The sequence below is a fragment of the Oncorhynchus kisutch genome, linkage group LG2 (assembly GCF_002021735.2).
Source record: "Oncorhynchus kisutch isolate 150728-3 linkage group LG2, Okis_V2, whole genome shotgun sequence".
Classification (NCBI taxonomy): Eukaryota; Metazoa; Chordata; class Actinopteri; order Salmoniformes; family Salmonidae; genus Oncorhynchus; species Oncorhynchus kisutch.
This window is the reverse complement of record NC_034175.2, coordinates 19,957,703-19,974,794: the sequence shown is the minus strand read 5'-3', so window position 1 is coordinate 19,974,794 and position 17,092 is coordinate 19,957,703. Positions and strand designations below refer to the sequence as shown.

At 44.0% G+C, this 17,092-nt stretch overlaps 1 protein-coding gene across 15 annotated transcripts in view; it reads left to right on the top strand.

The window, feature by feature from the left end:
* Positions 1–11,004, top strand: part of LOC109908976 (DNA-binding protein SATB1) — a 58,455-nt gene extending 47,451 nt beyond the window's left edge. For 6 of the 15 annotated variants that reach the window (XM_031790151.1, XM_031790130.1, XM_031790137.1 and 3 more), the window contains exons 12-14: positions 7,017–7,226; positions 7,413–7,454; positions 8,912–10,999. In XM_031790151.1, the coding sequence (XP_031646011.1) occupies positions 7,017–7,226; positions 7,413–7,454; positions 8,912–9,514 (855 nt within the window). In that variant the 3' untranslated portion in view covers positions 9,515–10,999. Of the gene's footprint in view, positions 1–7,016; positions 7,227–7,412; positions 7,455–8,911 lie in introns of all 15 variants that reach the window. The other 9 variants (XM_031790182.1, XM_031790171.1, XM_031790133.1 and 6 more) reach the window with 3 other exon arrangements.
* Positions 11,005–17,092: the final 6,088 nt, after the last annotated feature.

The following is a 17,092-nucleotide window of genomic DNA, read 5'->3' as shown; positions in this document are numbered from 1 at the left end:
TACGGACAACTTCTTCAATCTCACGGCTTGGTTTTTGCTCTGACATGCACTGTCAACTGTGGGACCTTATATAGACACGTGTGTGCCTTTCCAAAGGCAATCCAATTAATTGAATTTAGACAGGTGGACCCCAATAAAGTTGTAGAAACATCTCAAGGATGATCAATGGAAACAGGATGCACCTGAGCTCAATTTGGAGTTTCATAGCAAAGGATCTGAATACTTACGTAAATAAGGTATTTTTGTTTTTAAAAAATTATACATTTGCAAAAATGTTTAAAAACATGTTTTTGCTTTGTCATTACGGGGTATTGTGTGTAGATTGATGAGGATTTGTTTTAAATGTAATCAATTTTAGAATAAGGCTGTAATGTAACAAAATGTGGAAAAAGTCAAGGGGTCTGAAAACTTTCCGAAGGCACTGTAGACAATGTCATCCCCACAGTTACTATAAGAACATATCCAAAGCAAAAATCAGGCATTACCTACTGGGCTAGAGCTACCGCTTACAAGAAACGGGACACGGACATGGACACATGCAAGAAAGCCTGCTACGACCTCCGATGAGACATCAAACATGCAAAAGGACAATATAGGAGGAAGGTGGAATCCTATTACACCGGCTCCGATGCTCGTTGTGTGTGGCAGGACTTGCAGACGATAATGGACTGCAAAAGGCAATGCAGCCGTGAGTTGCCCAGCGATGCAGAACTCCCAAACAAACGAAATGCCTTTTATGCTCGCTTCGAGGAATATAACACTGTGCCTTGCGTGAAAGTAGCTGTTTTTCCGGATGACTGTGCGATCTCGCTTTCCGTGGCCGATGTGAGAAAAACGTTTAAACAGGTTAACAATCACAAGGCCGCCGGGCCAGACAGAATACCAGGGCGCATGCGCAGACCAGCTGGCAAGTGTCTTCTCTGACATTTTTTATCTCTCCTTGTCCCAGTCTGTAATCCCAACATGTTTCAAACCATTGTCCCTTTTCCCAAGAGCTCTAAGGTTACCTGCCTAAATGACGATTGTTCTGTCGCACTCACATCTGTAGTTATGAAGTGCTTTGAAAGGCTAGTCATAACACACATCAACACCATTATCCCAGACACCCTACACCCACTCCAATTCACATATCGCCCCAAAAGGTCCACAGAGGATGCAATCTCAATTGTACTTCACACTGCCCTCTCCCACCTGGACAAGAGGGGAAATAACTATGTCAGAATTCTGTTCATAGACTACAGCTCAGCGTTCTACACCATAGTCCCCTCCAAGCTCATCACCAAGCTTGGGACCCAGGGAATGAACCCCTCCCTCTGCAACTGGATCCTGCACTGCCTGATGGGCCGGCCCCAGGTGATGAGGGTAGGCAACAACACATCTGCCACGCTGACCCTCAATACGGGGGATCCTCAGGTGTACGTGCTTAGTCCCCTCCTGTACTCCCTGTTCACCCATGACTGCATGGTCACTCACGACTCCAACACCATCATCAAGTTTTCTGACAACCTGACGATGGAAGACCTGATCACCGACTGGCTGCATCACCGCCTGGTATGGCAAATGCACCGCCCTTGACCGCTATGCCCTATAGAGGGTGGTGCGGACAGCCCAGTTCATCACTGGGTCCGAGCTCCCTGCAATCCATTACCTCTATATCAGGCGGTGTCAGAGGAAGGCCCGAAAAACTGCCAAAGACTCCAGCCACCCAAGCCATAGACCGCCCGGCAACCAGGCTCTAAGACAGCATCTACCCCCAAGCCAAAGACTGCTAAATAGCAAGACTGCTAAATAGTCAATGAATGATACCTGAACTATCTGCACTGACTTTATCTGCACTGACCCTACGCACACTCACTAGACGATATATACACCCTAAATTGACACTCCCACACAAAACCCACACACATTCACGTACATTACATACGTACACACACACACACATAACAAATACACGCATTCCGACACAACACAAACACACATACATACACATTACACACACAGTTTTATATTCATCATATGGTGCTGCTACTCTGTTCTTTATTTTAGTCTTATTATTATCTATCCTGATGCCTAGTCACTTTACCCTGCCTTCATGTACATATCTACCTCAAATACCTTAATATTATCTATCCTGATGCCTAGTCACTTTACCCTGCCTTCATGTACATATCTACCTCAAATACCTTAATATGATCTATCCTGATGCCTAGTCACTTTACCCTGCCTTCATGTACATATCTACCTCAAATACCTTAATATGATCTATCCTGATGCCTAGTCACTTTACCCTGCCTTCATGTACATATCTACCTCAAATACCTTAATATGATCTATCCTGATGCCTAGTCACTTTACCCTGCCTTCATGTACATATATACCTCAAATACCTCGTACCTCTGCGCAATGATCTGGTACTGCTACTTCCTGTATATAGCTCCACAGTGATCTGGTACTGCTACTTCCTGTATATAGCTCCACAGTGATCTGGTACTGCTACTTCCTTTATATAGCTCCACAGTGATCTGGTACTGCTACTTCCTTTATATAGCTCCACAGTGAACTGGTACTGCTACTTCCTTTATATAGCTCCACAGTGATCTGGTACTGCTACTTCCTGTATATAGCTCCACAGTGATCTGGTACTGCTACTTCCTGTATATAGCTTCATTCTTGTGTATTTTATTTTATTATTATTTTTAAACTCGGCGCATGTGACAAATACTATTTGATTTGATTTGACTTATTTGTACTACTTACTGTACTTTGCTTCAAAATCTTTACTCATTGTTTAATTATGGAATGAGTGAGATGGGTAGAAGGCATCCCAACTCTAGTCAGCACTGGGAATGCATGCTAAGAGTGTAGGATTTTTCAGGATGGCCACATGGTAGCTAGACCTCCAATTCTCCCGGGGAATAATAGTTGAGTTCAATTAAGGGCCTCGACCCCATTTCCTCCTCGTTCCCACCCCTCTCTTCTCTCCACGCCAAAGACTATTTGAATAGGCGCTCGGACCTGCCTTATTTGCATATTAAGATTTCCTTACACACACACAAAACATTGGGTCTGTTTTCCACAGTCAATTTTTGCTTATTGTTGCGGGAGATTCACATATGCCGAGCATCAAGCAGGTCGGCATTTCCCGTCAACAGATGGGCATGGTGCCGTATTTACAACCCAGTGCACGTAACTGTGTGGGGTGAACTCGCTCTAAGGTGCAGGCTCTTGCAGAGGACAAACAGGTTTGAACATACTGTGTTATCAGCTGCATTTATCTGCATAGTATTGTCTGCTAGTGGAGCTGGGCCCTATGCCAGGTTCAAGGAGGGAAAGACAATAATGCTTTGTCTCTCCTACTTTTTATTTCTCTCTCCCTCTCGGACACAGAGACGTGAGTCTGGCTCTCTGCAGCTTTCTGCAGCTTTCTGCAGCTCTCAATCCCTCCTCTGACAAGTTCCACAAGTCCAGCCACAACAATGGATTGCAATCTTTTTCTCCCAACTGTCACAGGTTTTTTTTTGTTTCCCCCTCCCGTAAAATATGTTTTGCTTCTACAAGGTCAAATGTGCTTTTGTTTCAGAGTAGACAATGATTGTATAAAGCACCATATTCAATTTGATTGTGTTATAATCCCCCCCCCGTAACAAAAAGAGAATCAGAGTTGGTCGACATCTGCCGGCTTATTTTTCAGTGGTGGACTGATGGGGCTGATAATGACCAAATGAGATTAGAGATAGGTGTTGGCCCTGCCATGTGACTGTGGAGGCAGGCCTCTCTATCTCTCTATCTCTGTCTTTTCCATACAGGGTTTCACAGCAGGGTGTTATTTATTGATGCAGTAGTGTGCGTCCATGTTGTGGAGGGGGAAGGGAGGGAGGGGAAGGGAAGAGGGGTGAATACCGGGCTGTTCCCTGACAGAGCGGGCCTATGCTCTCATTGGCAGCTTGTGACTGCTGCAGACACACACAAACATGGTACGGTGTGCCGCTGCATAGTTGGGTGAATCTTGCGCATGAATTCAGCCATTGTGTTCGGAGCGAAATAAATCAGAGTGCCTGGTTGCTATTTATACTGTGCTATACAATGGGAGCTCTGCTGGGCTGCGTGAGGCCTGCTGCTGAGGAGTTTACTACTCTGTCATTCTGCACCTCTTCGCCCCCTCAGCCCGTGTGCTGACGGTCAGATTGGACGAAAAATCAGGCAGGGTGGTCACTCTCAACACCGCTCCATTCTCCATGCTAATCATTATGAATAAAACATTTTTATTTATAGAGAGCGCTTCACTAACTCTGAGAGAGTTCGAGGTAGTTCAGAATTGGTGAGCAGTGTAAGTACGGCGTATCCAAACACTGTTGTTAGGGGGGAAATGAACAATATGGACGTAGTACACAGAGCAACAGAGATGTTTGGTTCTTATTGAAAGTTCCTGTTTAAACACAGTAACACAATATGCATTGTGCAGCCAACTCAATAACTATTACACCAATTGATGCCGCTTTTACATTTCTGCACAGTCTATCTAAAGCTTTGAAAGTCTGCACAATTTCAAGTGGAAGTTGAAACAATGGTTAAGTCATATATATTACGGTAAACTGGAACACCATTTTCGATTTTTCCACGACGTCACATTGTCATTGTGATTATTAGACAGAAATCCTCACTCCAAGTGAAGTTTTCACGTCACTTTTTTTTTGACCGAAACCAAGTTTTTTCCCCCCTGAGTTTGCTGGCAAGAGAGCCAAGTGCCCCCTCCTCTGACCAGCTCTCCCACCTCTCTTTCTCCCCTCAATGCTTCTGCCAGGCCTGTGGAAGCAATGCAATTAGACAAACACAAACACAACTTCAGCTCTTTAAACCACCAGGAAAAACGCTGACTGTCCACTTGTGTGAGGACAACTAAGGGAAGCTGCCATTTTGACATTAGCTACAATTTTGTGATAATTTTACCAGTTTTTGCAGGAAAAAAATGTAAACTTCTCTGCGTCAAACGTCCTTTACTTTAGTCGTAGAACATTATATCAACAAGTTTTCAGCCAAATATAAATAGCATAGTGACAACATATTAAGAATGTACCTCTTGTTTTTACTGTAGTTATTTTTAACTAGCTAGTTCATTTATGTGAGGACCTACTATGGGGTTCATGTTGGCCTTTTGTTTGACTGACTTTAGTACTTTGGGTTTAATCCTGCTAGTTTGGGGAGTGTTTGAGTTGGATTACTTCATCGTTCCTTGGTAGTGTGGTTCAGTTCTGTTTCTGAAGAGGCGCGGTGGCATGTGGGGGCGAAAAGAGGGGTGTTCCTCAATACCGAATCAGCGGAAACCAACAGACATCAGAGTGGTAACGCGGTCCAAATCCCTCTGCATGCAAATTAAAAAAGGAAACAATAAACGTGGCAGAAGAACAAGGTGGGCACGCAGTCTTTAGGTCCCTTCTACCCCTCTCTCGCTTTTTCTCTCTCTTTCACTCTCTCTCTCTCCCTGTCCTTCTTTCTCTCTTTCTCTCTTCCTTGTTCTGTCCCCCTCTTTCTCCCTCCCTTGCTCCCGGCTTTCTCCAAAACCCTCCTGGGGTTTGATGTGGCTTAGGGGAGGAGTTGGAACAGGGGACAACAGAAATGCTGAGTTATCTCTTGCATGCAGTGTGGTGGTGTGGCTCTGCCCCTGTATGTGTTTGTGTTTGTGTGTGTGTGTGTGTGTGTGTGTGTGTGTGTGTGTGTGTGTGTGTGTGTGTGTGTGTGTGTGTGTGTGTGTGTGTGTGTGTGTGTGTGTGTGTGTGTGTGTGTGTGTTTGTGTGTGTGTGTGTGTTTGTGTGTGTGTGTGTGTGTGTGTGCAGTGTAATCCTGTGGAAATGAAAGGTGCTGCCGCACACTGGCTGGGAGATTACAGTACTGCTCTGTCACGCTGCCAGGACAGACTACCGGCTGAACAGCTTCATCGCTCTCCCTTCTCTCCTCTTTAACTCCCTCTCCCTCTTTCTCCCTCTTTCTCTCTCTCACACACACACTCACATTCTCGCCCTCCCTAAATGAAGCTGCTTTCCCTCCTTCCCTCCCTCGTTCTGCCTGCTCACCCTTTACAGCTCTCTTTCAGCCACGGTCATTTAAAATTCCCTATTTTTCTGTCTGTTTCTCTTCCCTTCCCTTCTCTCTCTCTCTCTCTCTCTCTCTCTCTCTCTCTCTCTCTCTCTCTCTCTCTCTCTCTCTCTCCCTCTCTGTCTCTCTCTCTCTCTGTCTCTCTCTCTCCCTCTCTGTCTCTCTCTCTCTGTCTCTCTCTGTCTCTCTCTCTCTCTCTCTCTCTCTCTCTCTCTCTCTCTCTCGCTCTATCTCTCTCTGTCTCTCTCTCTCTCTCGCTCTCTCTTTCTCTGTCTCTCTCTCTCTCTCTCTCGCTCTCTCTCTCTCTCTCTCACTCTCTCTCTCTCTCTCTCTCTCCCTCATTCTCTACTCTTCATCTCACACTATTTTCTCTCACCCTCTGCTTCAGTTCTGTCATGGTGATCACCCCCCTGCCCTCACACGGCCTAGTTGAGTTCCCTCCACATCCAGCACTGTATAACTGAGTCACAGGACCTCATCACAGAGCTCCATCGACGGGCTCCGTCTCTACTGTACTGTACCGCTCAGCTGCACCCACACAGTCACACACACAAGCTGCCTTTGACTGTGGCTTCTCAGATACATGCCCTGTGTAAATTAATATTGTGTAACTACAGTCCTCTCTCTCATGGCCCTCTGCTGGGCTAGAGTATAATGTGTCATGTGAACTGTTAAATGGGTCCTTCAATTTATGCTACATACTATGAATATATTACATACATGTGTATGTTGTCATAACTATAGGTCACAGAATGTGTTCTTCTGCTGCCTTTGGAATTGTATTATATTGGCATGTTACAGGAATGGGCTAAAAGTTACAGCTAAGGGTATAATCTCCGCCCCTGGTTAGGGTTTCTTTATGTGTGAGTACAACAGTTGAAGTGGAGGGTTAGGCTAAACCTCTCTGTTGTTTCCTTTCGGTAAAGGGCTGGCTGTGTGAGCTTCTGCGTTGGAAGGAGGACCCCAGCCCAGAGAACCGTACGCTGTGGGAGAACCTGTCCATGATTCGCCGCTTCCTGAGCTTGGCCCAGGGGGAGCGTGACGCCATCTACGAACAGGAGAGCACGGCCGGCCAGCAGCAGCACCACGCCGACCGACCCCCGCACATGATGCACATGTCCACTGACCCCATGCAGGTGAGGAGGCAATGACGTGCACATTAATACATACACGCCCGCACACAAGCGCATAAATACACATAGACATGTACTCACACATTTACACACACACGTACCAATGTGCAGTGGACACGCATACACATCCATTGAAGATGAGAGGAGATACACAAGCACAAACACCAACTTTGATGTCTGTACCCACAGAACCCAAACCTGATGTATATGTCCCACACAGATCCACTACAGGTGAGAGAGAGAATTTATATTCTATCATTTATGTTGTGATTTCAAATAAGCAACCGGTATTATCCCTTAGTTTACATTGTAATTATCTGGTGTTCGTAAAAACCAGCAGTAATGGAACATTTCTACAAATTAGCTCTATATTAATCACAAACAGAGTAACAGTCAAAATGTTTGTTTTTAATGAAATACTTTTTAAAGTTACTTTTAACTTAATTTTTCTTTTTAAAAAGGCAGCTTGCAAATGAACACAAAAGCATGAGACTCACGTTAAACTTTAAAAATTGTGAATTATTAACATAAATACTTATATTAAACATAGTGGCAGCTGAATGGTGATTGATCAGTTATTTTGTTAGCCAGAAACATATGGCCAGTCCCATACAAAACCACCAGTGTAGAAATACCATAATCAGGTTTTTCTCATCGAGCCTAATATCAGATTAAAAAAGTGAAAGAAATTTAGCAATTTGGGATACTTCGCAGAAAAGTTAACCGCTAATGAAATAGAAATGATTTGGCTTCCAGTAAAATGTTTCAGTACTGTAATGCATAGAGGAACTACTGACACTTCAGAATACTTATTGGTGTTGGCGTTGATCCTCTGTCAACCCAGGTCAGTCGACTAATTAAAAAGCTTGTTCTCAAGAGAGACCTGTTGCAAAACAGTGACGCACAGATGTGGAGAGAAGCCGGCACTCATTGGCTAACCTTCCTTTATTAAAGCTCCCTATATGTGTGTTGTAGTGTATAATGGGATCTTTGAGTGAAGATGTGCAGCTGGCTGATAAGCTATTTGTAAAGTGCTGTGTTTTCTAAACTTCATTACCAAACTCCAATACGAGTGTGTCTGACTCAGGGGGAAAATAACTGTTGCGTGTTCAATAGAGAGCACGAGTTGCCCACTCAACCGTCTCTCCACTCAAACAATGAGACATTTTAGGAGTAATGTGTAATGTGTTTACACTAGCGGGATACTGACGGCAAAGCAAAGCCATCGTTAGCATTCTCACACACATGGCAATCGGCGGTGATCGCGTTTTGAATTGTACACATTGAGTTTGTTTATCGCGGTCTGGCAATATCATTTGAATGGGGTCTGATAAGCTTGACAGTACCAATCAGAATGGACAGGTTCCGTGTGAATTCCCAGCATCTCAGTGTCCTTGTACGTGTTTGTGTGTGTGTGTGTGTGTGCGTGCAGGTTTGTATGTGAGTACTGGTGCCTCTACCCCACAATGAAAGACACAATTTCCGCATGAAAAAAGAATCCCAAGAACTGATTACATTCAATAAGATATGGCATGGAAATTCCTCCAGCGGAGCGCCTGTTCTGTACACAGTGGGCCCATTCTACACAACTCAATTGAGTTGAATTAAAGGCGTTATTAAGTCGCCGATAAGTGTTCACTGATAACATCCTGCCTCTTGTTTCCCCCACCCTCCTTTTCCCACCACAGTCTCAGACCCATCAACCGCCCCAGCAACAGCAGCAGCAGCAGCACCAGCCCCTCATGTCCCTCCAGCACCCCTCCCAACCTCCACTGTCCCAGCAGCCCATGCAACAGCAGCAGCAGCAACCACCCATGGGCCCCCGGCTTCCCCCTCGCCAGCCCTCCACCGCCTCCCCGGCAGAGACAGAGGACCAGGCCCGCGGCGGCGGGGGCACCAAGGCTCGCTCCGGCGGGGGCAAGATCTCCCAAGAGGCCCTAGGCATTCTGCAAAGCTTCATCCAGGACGTGGGGATGTACCCAGACGAGGAGGCCATCCACACCCTGTCGGCCCAGCTGGACCTGCCCAAGCTCACCATCATCAAGTTCTTCCAGAACCAGCGCTTCTACGTCAACCACCCGGCCAAGCCGCCCAAGGAACCCAGCAACAGCAGTAGCAGCAGCCCGGCCTTCGAGGAGGAGCTGTCGGACTTCAGGGAGGGCAGTGCCGAGCTGCTGAAGGAGCTGGAAGAGAGCACACAGACCAACAGCACCATCTTCTCCATCAAGATCGAGGAGCACCTGGCCCGCTCCGAGGCCCTTTTAGAATCTGACCACGAGACCAAGGAGTAGAGAGAGCGTCCCCCAGTCTGAACACTGCTGAAAGAGTAGTGCGACTGTACACACAGTGACTGAAATCAATGCTGAAGGGTAATGGTCTGGCTAGCGCAGTGCGACCACTGCGAGAGTAAAGAGTAGTGGTTTTATCAATGCAGAGTCTGGACTCTATGCGTACGAGTAGCATTTATATATCAATGCAGACTGAAAGGCTACGCAACGCTAGCATTCTCACACTGGAACCCCCCCATTTCCACAGACTACAGTAATACGAATAAGTATTGCTTTTTCTGATTTTGTAAAACTTGTATTATTCACTGTAAAGACTGATGCATCATTTAAATAACCTGCACAAAAAATTCTTCTAAGTATGTTGCCGTGGATATTTGCTGACTGCACTTAATGTCTGTTGTTTTACACTGATTTCCTTTCTCTTTGAGCTACTGATATTATAATAAGAAGCCCCCATGGAGTTTGATAGGACTTTGATAGGTGTTTACGTATGTGGTGTTAACTGGATTTAAAAAAAATGCATATTAAATCGAGGACCAAGTGGATGACAAGGCCTTAATGATGAGGTACTAAGTCTGGAAGCCTGCTGGCAAATTAGTTATTCTTTGAAAATGCGGAGAAACATGACGGTGATTACGGATCACTCAAACTCTGGAATGCAAACCGCACCCCAGGTGCGTCGCCGAGAATAGCTCAATCGTTACATATTATTTGTTAGGAAGAAATATAAATATATATATAGACATTATATTAACTGTAAAAAAAAAGTAAAAAAAATACAGTCTTAAAGAAACTATGCCAATAAATGCCTTGTACTATATGGCACTGCCGATTAGATTATTTTGCAAAACCTTTGTCACTGTACTTTCTGAATCAGCCACACAGTTTAAAAATGTGAATCAAAAACTCTGTTTTTTGTTGTCTTCTACATTATTTATTTGCAGTTCATGCAGTGTTTCTGATGTAATTACTTTTTGGGGAAAGTTTGTTACATAGCCTTTTTTTTTTTTTCAATGATCCTTTTCTATTTATAAATGTAATTTTGATGGGCAGTAAAAACAAAAAGTGTCTTAACGTTTTAAATGGACAATGTGCTTTAAAGGTTGCCTATAAAAGTGCTGTATGTCAAGCAACTCATGCTACAAGCTTCACAATTAATGTTGTATGCAATTTTTACTATCATGCAAATAAGCTTAGGTAAATTACTAACCTATAGAACACCTTAGAGAGAAAAACATATGCAATCTGTGTGAATATCAATGTCTGCAATGTGTCTTCCTTTGGTTAACAATCCAATTCAAGCTATTCCTGTATAAATATCCTGTATAAAAAAGTGTTTCTTTTTTATGAGTTTATTTCAATGAGAACACCAGTTATTTTGTTACAACTGACTGTTTTATAAGTGTTTCTCGGTTTCTTTATGCAGAAATTGTCTAACTAGGAGTGGTTCTTTATTGTTAATTACACAATTAAACTGTTTGTATTGTACCCCAGATTCTTGCCATTCATGTGACCACTCTACTTGCACCTATAGAACAAGATGTCACTTACCATATTCAACAGTATGTAACAACATATAATGACTTTTCAGTCAAATTAGATTATTTTTTATCCTAAAAAGTGTAATACTTCTAAGTATCACAATTTATATTTGTCCTTTTTTTATTTCTATGCAAAAGTTAACACTTAACAATATGTGCATATCCAATACCTTTGAAAAACACTGTACATGAGCTCCACTCTTGCATCTTTTATCTTGATACTCTCCTGAGCGTCTGAAGTAGCTGTGAGACCTGAAAAGTAAATAAAAGTGGGGTGTTAATTCCTGTGCTAACGAAGCCCTCTTTAGGGAGATAACGTGTCAAAACAGCACAGGTGCCCTGACCTTTCCCTGAACCCCAGGTGAAATCAGGTGTTTGTCTGCTCCACACAGAAATTACCTTTACCTGTTAACACCCTCAGATATGTGCCAGCCAGTCTGGGCTGGATTCCCTCGAGGTTTTGCTCTTTTTTTCCTTTTTCAAAATAAAGACCAGTGTAACATTGTGTGTGTTTGAAGCAAAGGAGGAGAAATGCACAGATGCTTGAATCACATATTCACATAAGGGGATTCTAAGGGCTTCAATCACCGGAGATTTGAGTTCTTGAGCACATTAAGTTATTTATAATTCAAGGGGAAATGGTCACAGTAGTTTAATATACACTGTACACTTTTAGAAGAAAAGGTGCTATCTAGAACTTAAAATGGTTCTGTCCCCATGGGAGAACCCTTTGAAGAACCCTTTTTGGTTCCGGGTAGAACCATTTTGGTTCCAGGTAGAAAACCCTTTTGGCTTCCATGTAGGACCCTTTCTATAGAGAGTTCACGTAGAACCCCGAAAGGGTTCTCCCTGGAAACAAAAAGAGTTCTCCCTGGAAACGGGACAGCCGTAGAACCATTTTTTTCTAAGAGTGTACATACCAGGGTTGGGATCAAATCTGAATTGTGTTACAAATGGCTCTTTAATTCAAATCTGAATCTTGAATTTGAATTGGCCACACCCTGCTTGAAGCAGAATTTGAATTGGATTAAAAGTAGAATTGAATGAAATTAGATTAAATTAAATTAAAATGGCTCATTTATCACCATAGAAATGTGTATTTTGACATAATGTATGGTTACCAAAAATTTGAAACATTTCATTTTTAATACTCATTATTCTAAAACAATTTTAAGTACACTGGTCTGGAAATATTCTAAGATCATGTTATAGGTTGTCTATAATAATTCATAATTCCCATAAAAACATGTTAAAAAATATCTGATTTTTTAAAATCAAATACTGCAGTATGGAAGGGAACATTATCTAACATGTCATGACAAAGAAAAATACAGTTTTGCATCTTTGAGTTATAATCAAACTAATATCTGAAATTGTATGTGTATTATCAAATCAAACTTCATTGGTCATGTACACGGTTTAGCAGATGTTATAGTGGGTGCAGTGAAATGCTTGTGTCACTAACTCCTAACAGTGCAGTAAAATGTCAAACAAGTACATAAATAATAAAAAACTAAAAACAAGAAATCAAGAAATATCAGAACGAATCCAATTAACAACCCAAATAACACTGTATCAGTCATCCAAATGCAATTTATGCGTATATAAACTGAAAATATATACTATAAATTATATGTACAGCAGTAGAAGAGAAATGGAAAGTGTGTCTCTATATACTGTGCATCTGGAAAGTATTTAGATGCCTTGACTGTTTCCACATTTTGTAACGTTACAGCCTTACTCAGTACTTTGTTGGAGCACCTTTGGCAGCGAATACAGCCTCAAGTCTTTTTGGGTATGACACTACAAGCTTAGCAAACCTGTATTTGGGGAGTTTCACCCATTCCTCTCTGCAGATACTCTCAAGCTCTGTCAGGTTGGATGGGGAGCTTCGCTGCACAGCTTTTTTCAGGTCTCTCCAGAGTTGTTAGATCAGGTTCAAATCCGTTTCTGGCTGGGCACTCAAGGACATTCAGAGTCCATTGTCCTGATGGAAGGTGAACCTTTGCCCCAGTCTGAGCGCTCTGGGGCAGGTTTTCATGAAGGATCTCTCTCTACTTTGCTCCGGTCATCTTTCCCTCTATCCTGAATAGTCCCCCAGTCCCTGCCGTTGAAAAACCTCCCCACAGCATGATGCTGCCACCACCATGCTTCACGGTAGGGATGATGCCAAGTTTCCTTCAGACGTGACGCTTGGCATTCAGGCCAAGAGTTTAATCTTGGTTTCATCAGACCAGAGAATCTTGTTTCTCATGGTCTGAGAGTCCTTTAGGTGCCTTTTGGCAAACTCCAAGCAGCAGTCACTGAGGAGTGGCTTCAGTCTGACCACTCTACCATAAATGACTGATCGGTGGAGTGCTGCAGAGATAGTTGTCTTTCTGGAAGGAACTCCCATTTCCACAGAGGAACTCTGGAGCTCTGTCAGAGTGACCATCAGGTTCTTGGTCACATTCCTGACCAAGGCCCTTCTCTCCCGATTGCTCAGTTTAGCCAGGCGGCCAGCTCTGGGAAGTGTCTTGTTGGTTCCAAACTTCTTCCATTTAAGAATGATAGATGCCACTATGTTCTCAGGGACCTTCAATGCTGCAGACATTTTTAGTACCCTTCCCCAGATCTGTGCCTCGACAAAATCATGTCTCAGAGCTCTATGGACAATTCCTTCGACCTCATGGCTTGGTTTGTACTCGGACTCTGATGAAGTGCTTTGAGAGACTAGTCAAGGACCATATCACCTCCACCCTACCTGACACCCTAGACCCACTCCAATTTGCTTACCGCCCAAATAGGTCAACAGACGATGCAATCTCAACCACACTGCACACTGCCCTAACCCATCTGGACAAGAGGAATACCTATGTGAGAATGCTGTTCATCAACTACAGCTCGGCATTTAACACCATAGTGCCCTCCAAGCTCGTCATCAAGCTCGAGACCCTGGGTCTCGACCCCGCCCTGTGCAACTGGGTACTGGACTTCCTGATGGGCCGCCCCCAGGTGGTGAGGGTAGGCAACAACATCTCCACCCCGCTGATCCTCAACACTGGGGCCCCACAAGGGTGCGTTCTGAGCCCTCTCCTGTACTCCCTGTTCACCCACGACTGCGTGGCCACGCACGCCTCCAACTCAATCATCAAGTTTGCGGACGACACAACAGTGGTAGGCTTGATTACCAACAACGACGAGACGGCCTACAGGGAGGAGGTGAGGGCCCTCGGAGTGTGGTGTCAGGAATATAACCTCACACTCAACGTCAACAAAACTAAGGAGATGATTGTGGACTTCAGGAAACAGCAGAGGGAACACCCCCCTATCCACATCGATGAATCAGTAGTGGAGAGGGTAGTAAGTTTTAAGTTCCTCGGCGTACACATCACAGACAAACTGAATTGGTCCACCCACACAGACAGCATCGTGAAGAAGGCGCAGCAGCGCTGAAGAAATTCGGCTTGACACCAAAAGCACTCACAAACTTCTACAGATGCACAATCTGACTGTTAAACAGCCACCACTAACATTGAGTGGCTGCTGCCAACACACTGACTCAACTCCAGCCACTTTAATAATGGGAATTGATGGGAAATTATGTAAAATATATCACTAGCCACTTTAAACAATGCTACCTAATATAATGTTTACATACCCTACATTATTCATCTCATATGTATACGTATATACTGTACTCTATATCATCTACTGCATCTTTATGTAATACATGTATCACTAGCCACTTTAACACTTTAACTATGCCACTTTGTTTACATACTGATCTCATATGTATATACTGCAATACTTTCCGAATGCACTGTACATGGGACAGCAGTTGGCTGTTTGTGTGTGTGTTTGTGTGTATGTGTGTATGTGTGTGTGTGTGAGTATACACTACTGGTCAAACTTTTTAGAACACCTACTCATTCAAGGGTGTTCTGCTCCTTACTCCTTACTTTGTCCTGCACCTTTTTGCACACATACAGTACTCCCGCACACTCACTCACACAAAACACACACACAGCTCATACACACAGAGACTCCTGCACTCATATACACTACCAGTCAAACACTTTAGGACACCTACTCATTCAAGGGTTTTCTTTATTTGTACTATTTTCTGCAAAACTATGAAATAGTGAGTGTGCGGGAGTACTGTATGTGTGCAAAAAAGTGCAGGTAGGACAAAGTGCGGTGCAGGTAGATGGCTAGTGATGGCTGTTCAACAGTCTGAAGGCCTGGTGATAGAAGCTGTTGCCAAGCCTCTTGGGCACTGCTCTGATGCACCAGTACCATCTGCCAGACTGTAGCAGAGTGAACAGTCCGTGGCCCGGCTGACTGATGTGCTTAATAATCTTCTTGGCCTTCTTTTGACACTGAGTGCTGCAAATGTCCTGGAGGGCAGGCACCGTGCCCCCGTTGGTGCGTTGGGCTGACCTCTCCACCCGCTGAAGAGCCATGTGGTTGAGGACGGTGCAGTTGCCATACCAGGCAGTGATGCAACCCTACAGAATGCTCTCAATGGTGCATCTATAGAATTATTTGAGGGTCTTAGGGGCCATGCTGAATTTCTTCAGCCGCCTGAGGTTGAAGAGGTGCTGTTGTGTCTTTTTCACCCCGGTGTCGATGTTACGGGACCATTGATGTGCACCCCAAGGAACTTGATGCTTTTGACCCTTCCCACAGCCGCTCTGTCTATGTGGATTGAGGCATGCTATCTGATCTGTCTCCTGTAGTCCACGATCAGTTCCATGGTTTTGTTGACGTTGAGGGAGAGGTTATTGTCCTGGTACAACTCCACCAGGGCTCTAAACTCCTCCCTGAGCTAGAGTCGTGCATGGCCACGCAGTCGAGGGTAAACAGAGAGTACAGGAGGGGACTAAGCACACACCGCTGGGGGTCCCCCGAGTTGACCAGCATGGCGGAGGAGTTGTTGCCTACCCTCACCACATGGGGTCAGCCCGACAGGAAGTCAGGGACCCAGTTGCACAGGGATGAGAGCTTTGCATTAAATAAGTTGCATATCCTTACGATGAAAGATTTGTGAAATGAATGTCTCAATTGGTTTGAATTGCTATGATTTAAATTATGCTTCCTTTAATTCTAAATCTATTCAAATTGCATCTTCCTGTGGGGAGTGGTCAATTCAAATTTAATTCAAATTCATCGTTTGAATGGAATTAAATGTGGAAATTCCGAATTGATCCCAACCCTGGTTCATATAGTAGACCGACAGAAGACGTACCTCACACTTACTCAAGTACACACAGTTTAAACAGTTGTTTGACTTGATTGACCTATGAGAAGCTTTAATATCTTCACATCCTTAACACGGGTCTAACCTGTGTAGTTCCAAGCTATCTCCAACATATTCTCCAACTCCATTCTCACTGGTGTTGACCGAGGGCTCTAGTTGTTTGTCTCAGCTTCAGAGTTTGTTCTATTAAGTTGGTAGTATAATACACAGGGCCGGTCCCAGGCATAAGTGGCATAAGCGGTCGCTTAGGGCCCCCGGCCGCTAGGTGGACTCCGAACTCGCTCAAGTTTTCAACAACTGTTATGTCAGTCACTGACAGTCACTCAATTAGCCCATGTCAGCAAAACATTTTTAGATTGGTAAATGAGTCTAGCCAGCTTCTAAACATGTAGTAATCATGGTCAATTATCGACCAGGCACCCAGGGCACGTGACCATGGGTCCTGACCTCCAGGGTGCCCACATAGATTTTTTTTGTCACTTTTACACAGATATCATCTGAACATGGCATAATGCATGGCAAAATGTGTAGAATGGCATGAAAGTAGTTTAAAACACTGTGACATTTTCTCTCTCCGCCCCATAGCAAAATGTGTATAATTACAGAAAATGTGCTTTAAACCACAAAACTTTCTCTACACCCCATGGCAAAATGTGTATAATTGCACTAAATTAACTTTAAAGCTAACAAAATTCTCTCCGCCCTTCAAGTGGGGACCACTAAAATGTTTTACCTGCGAGGTGGGGAACCCCCAAACCAAATCTTGCTTAGGGTCACCAAAAAGCTCGGGCCGACCAC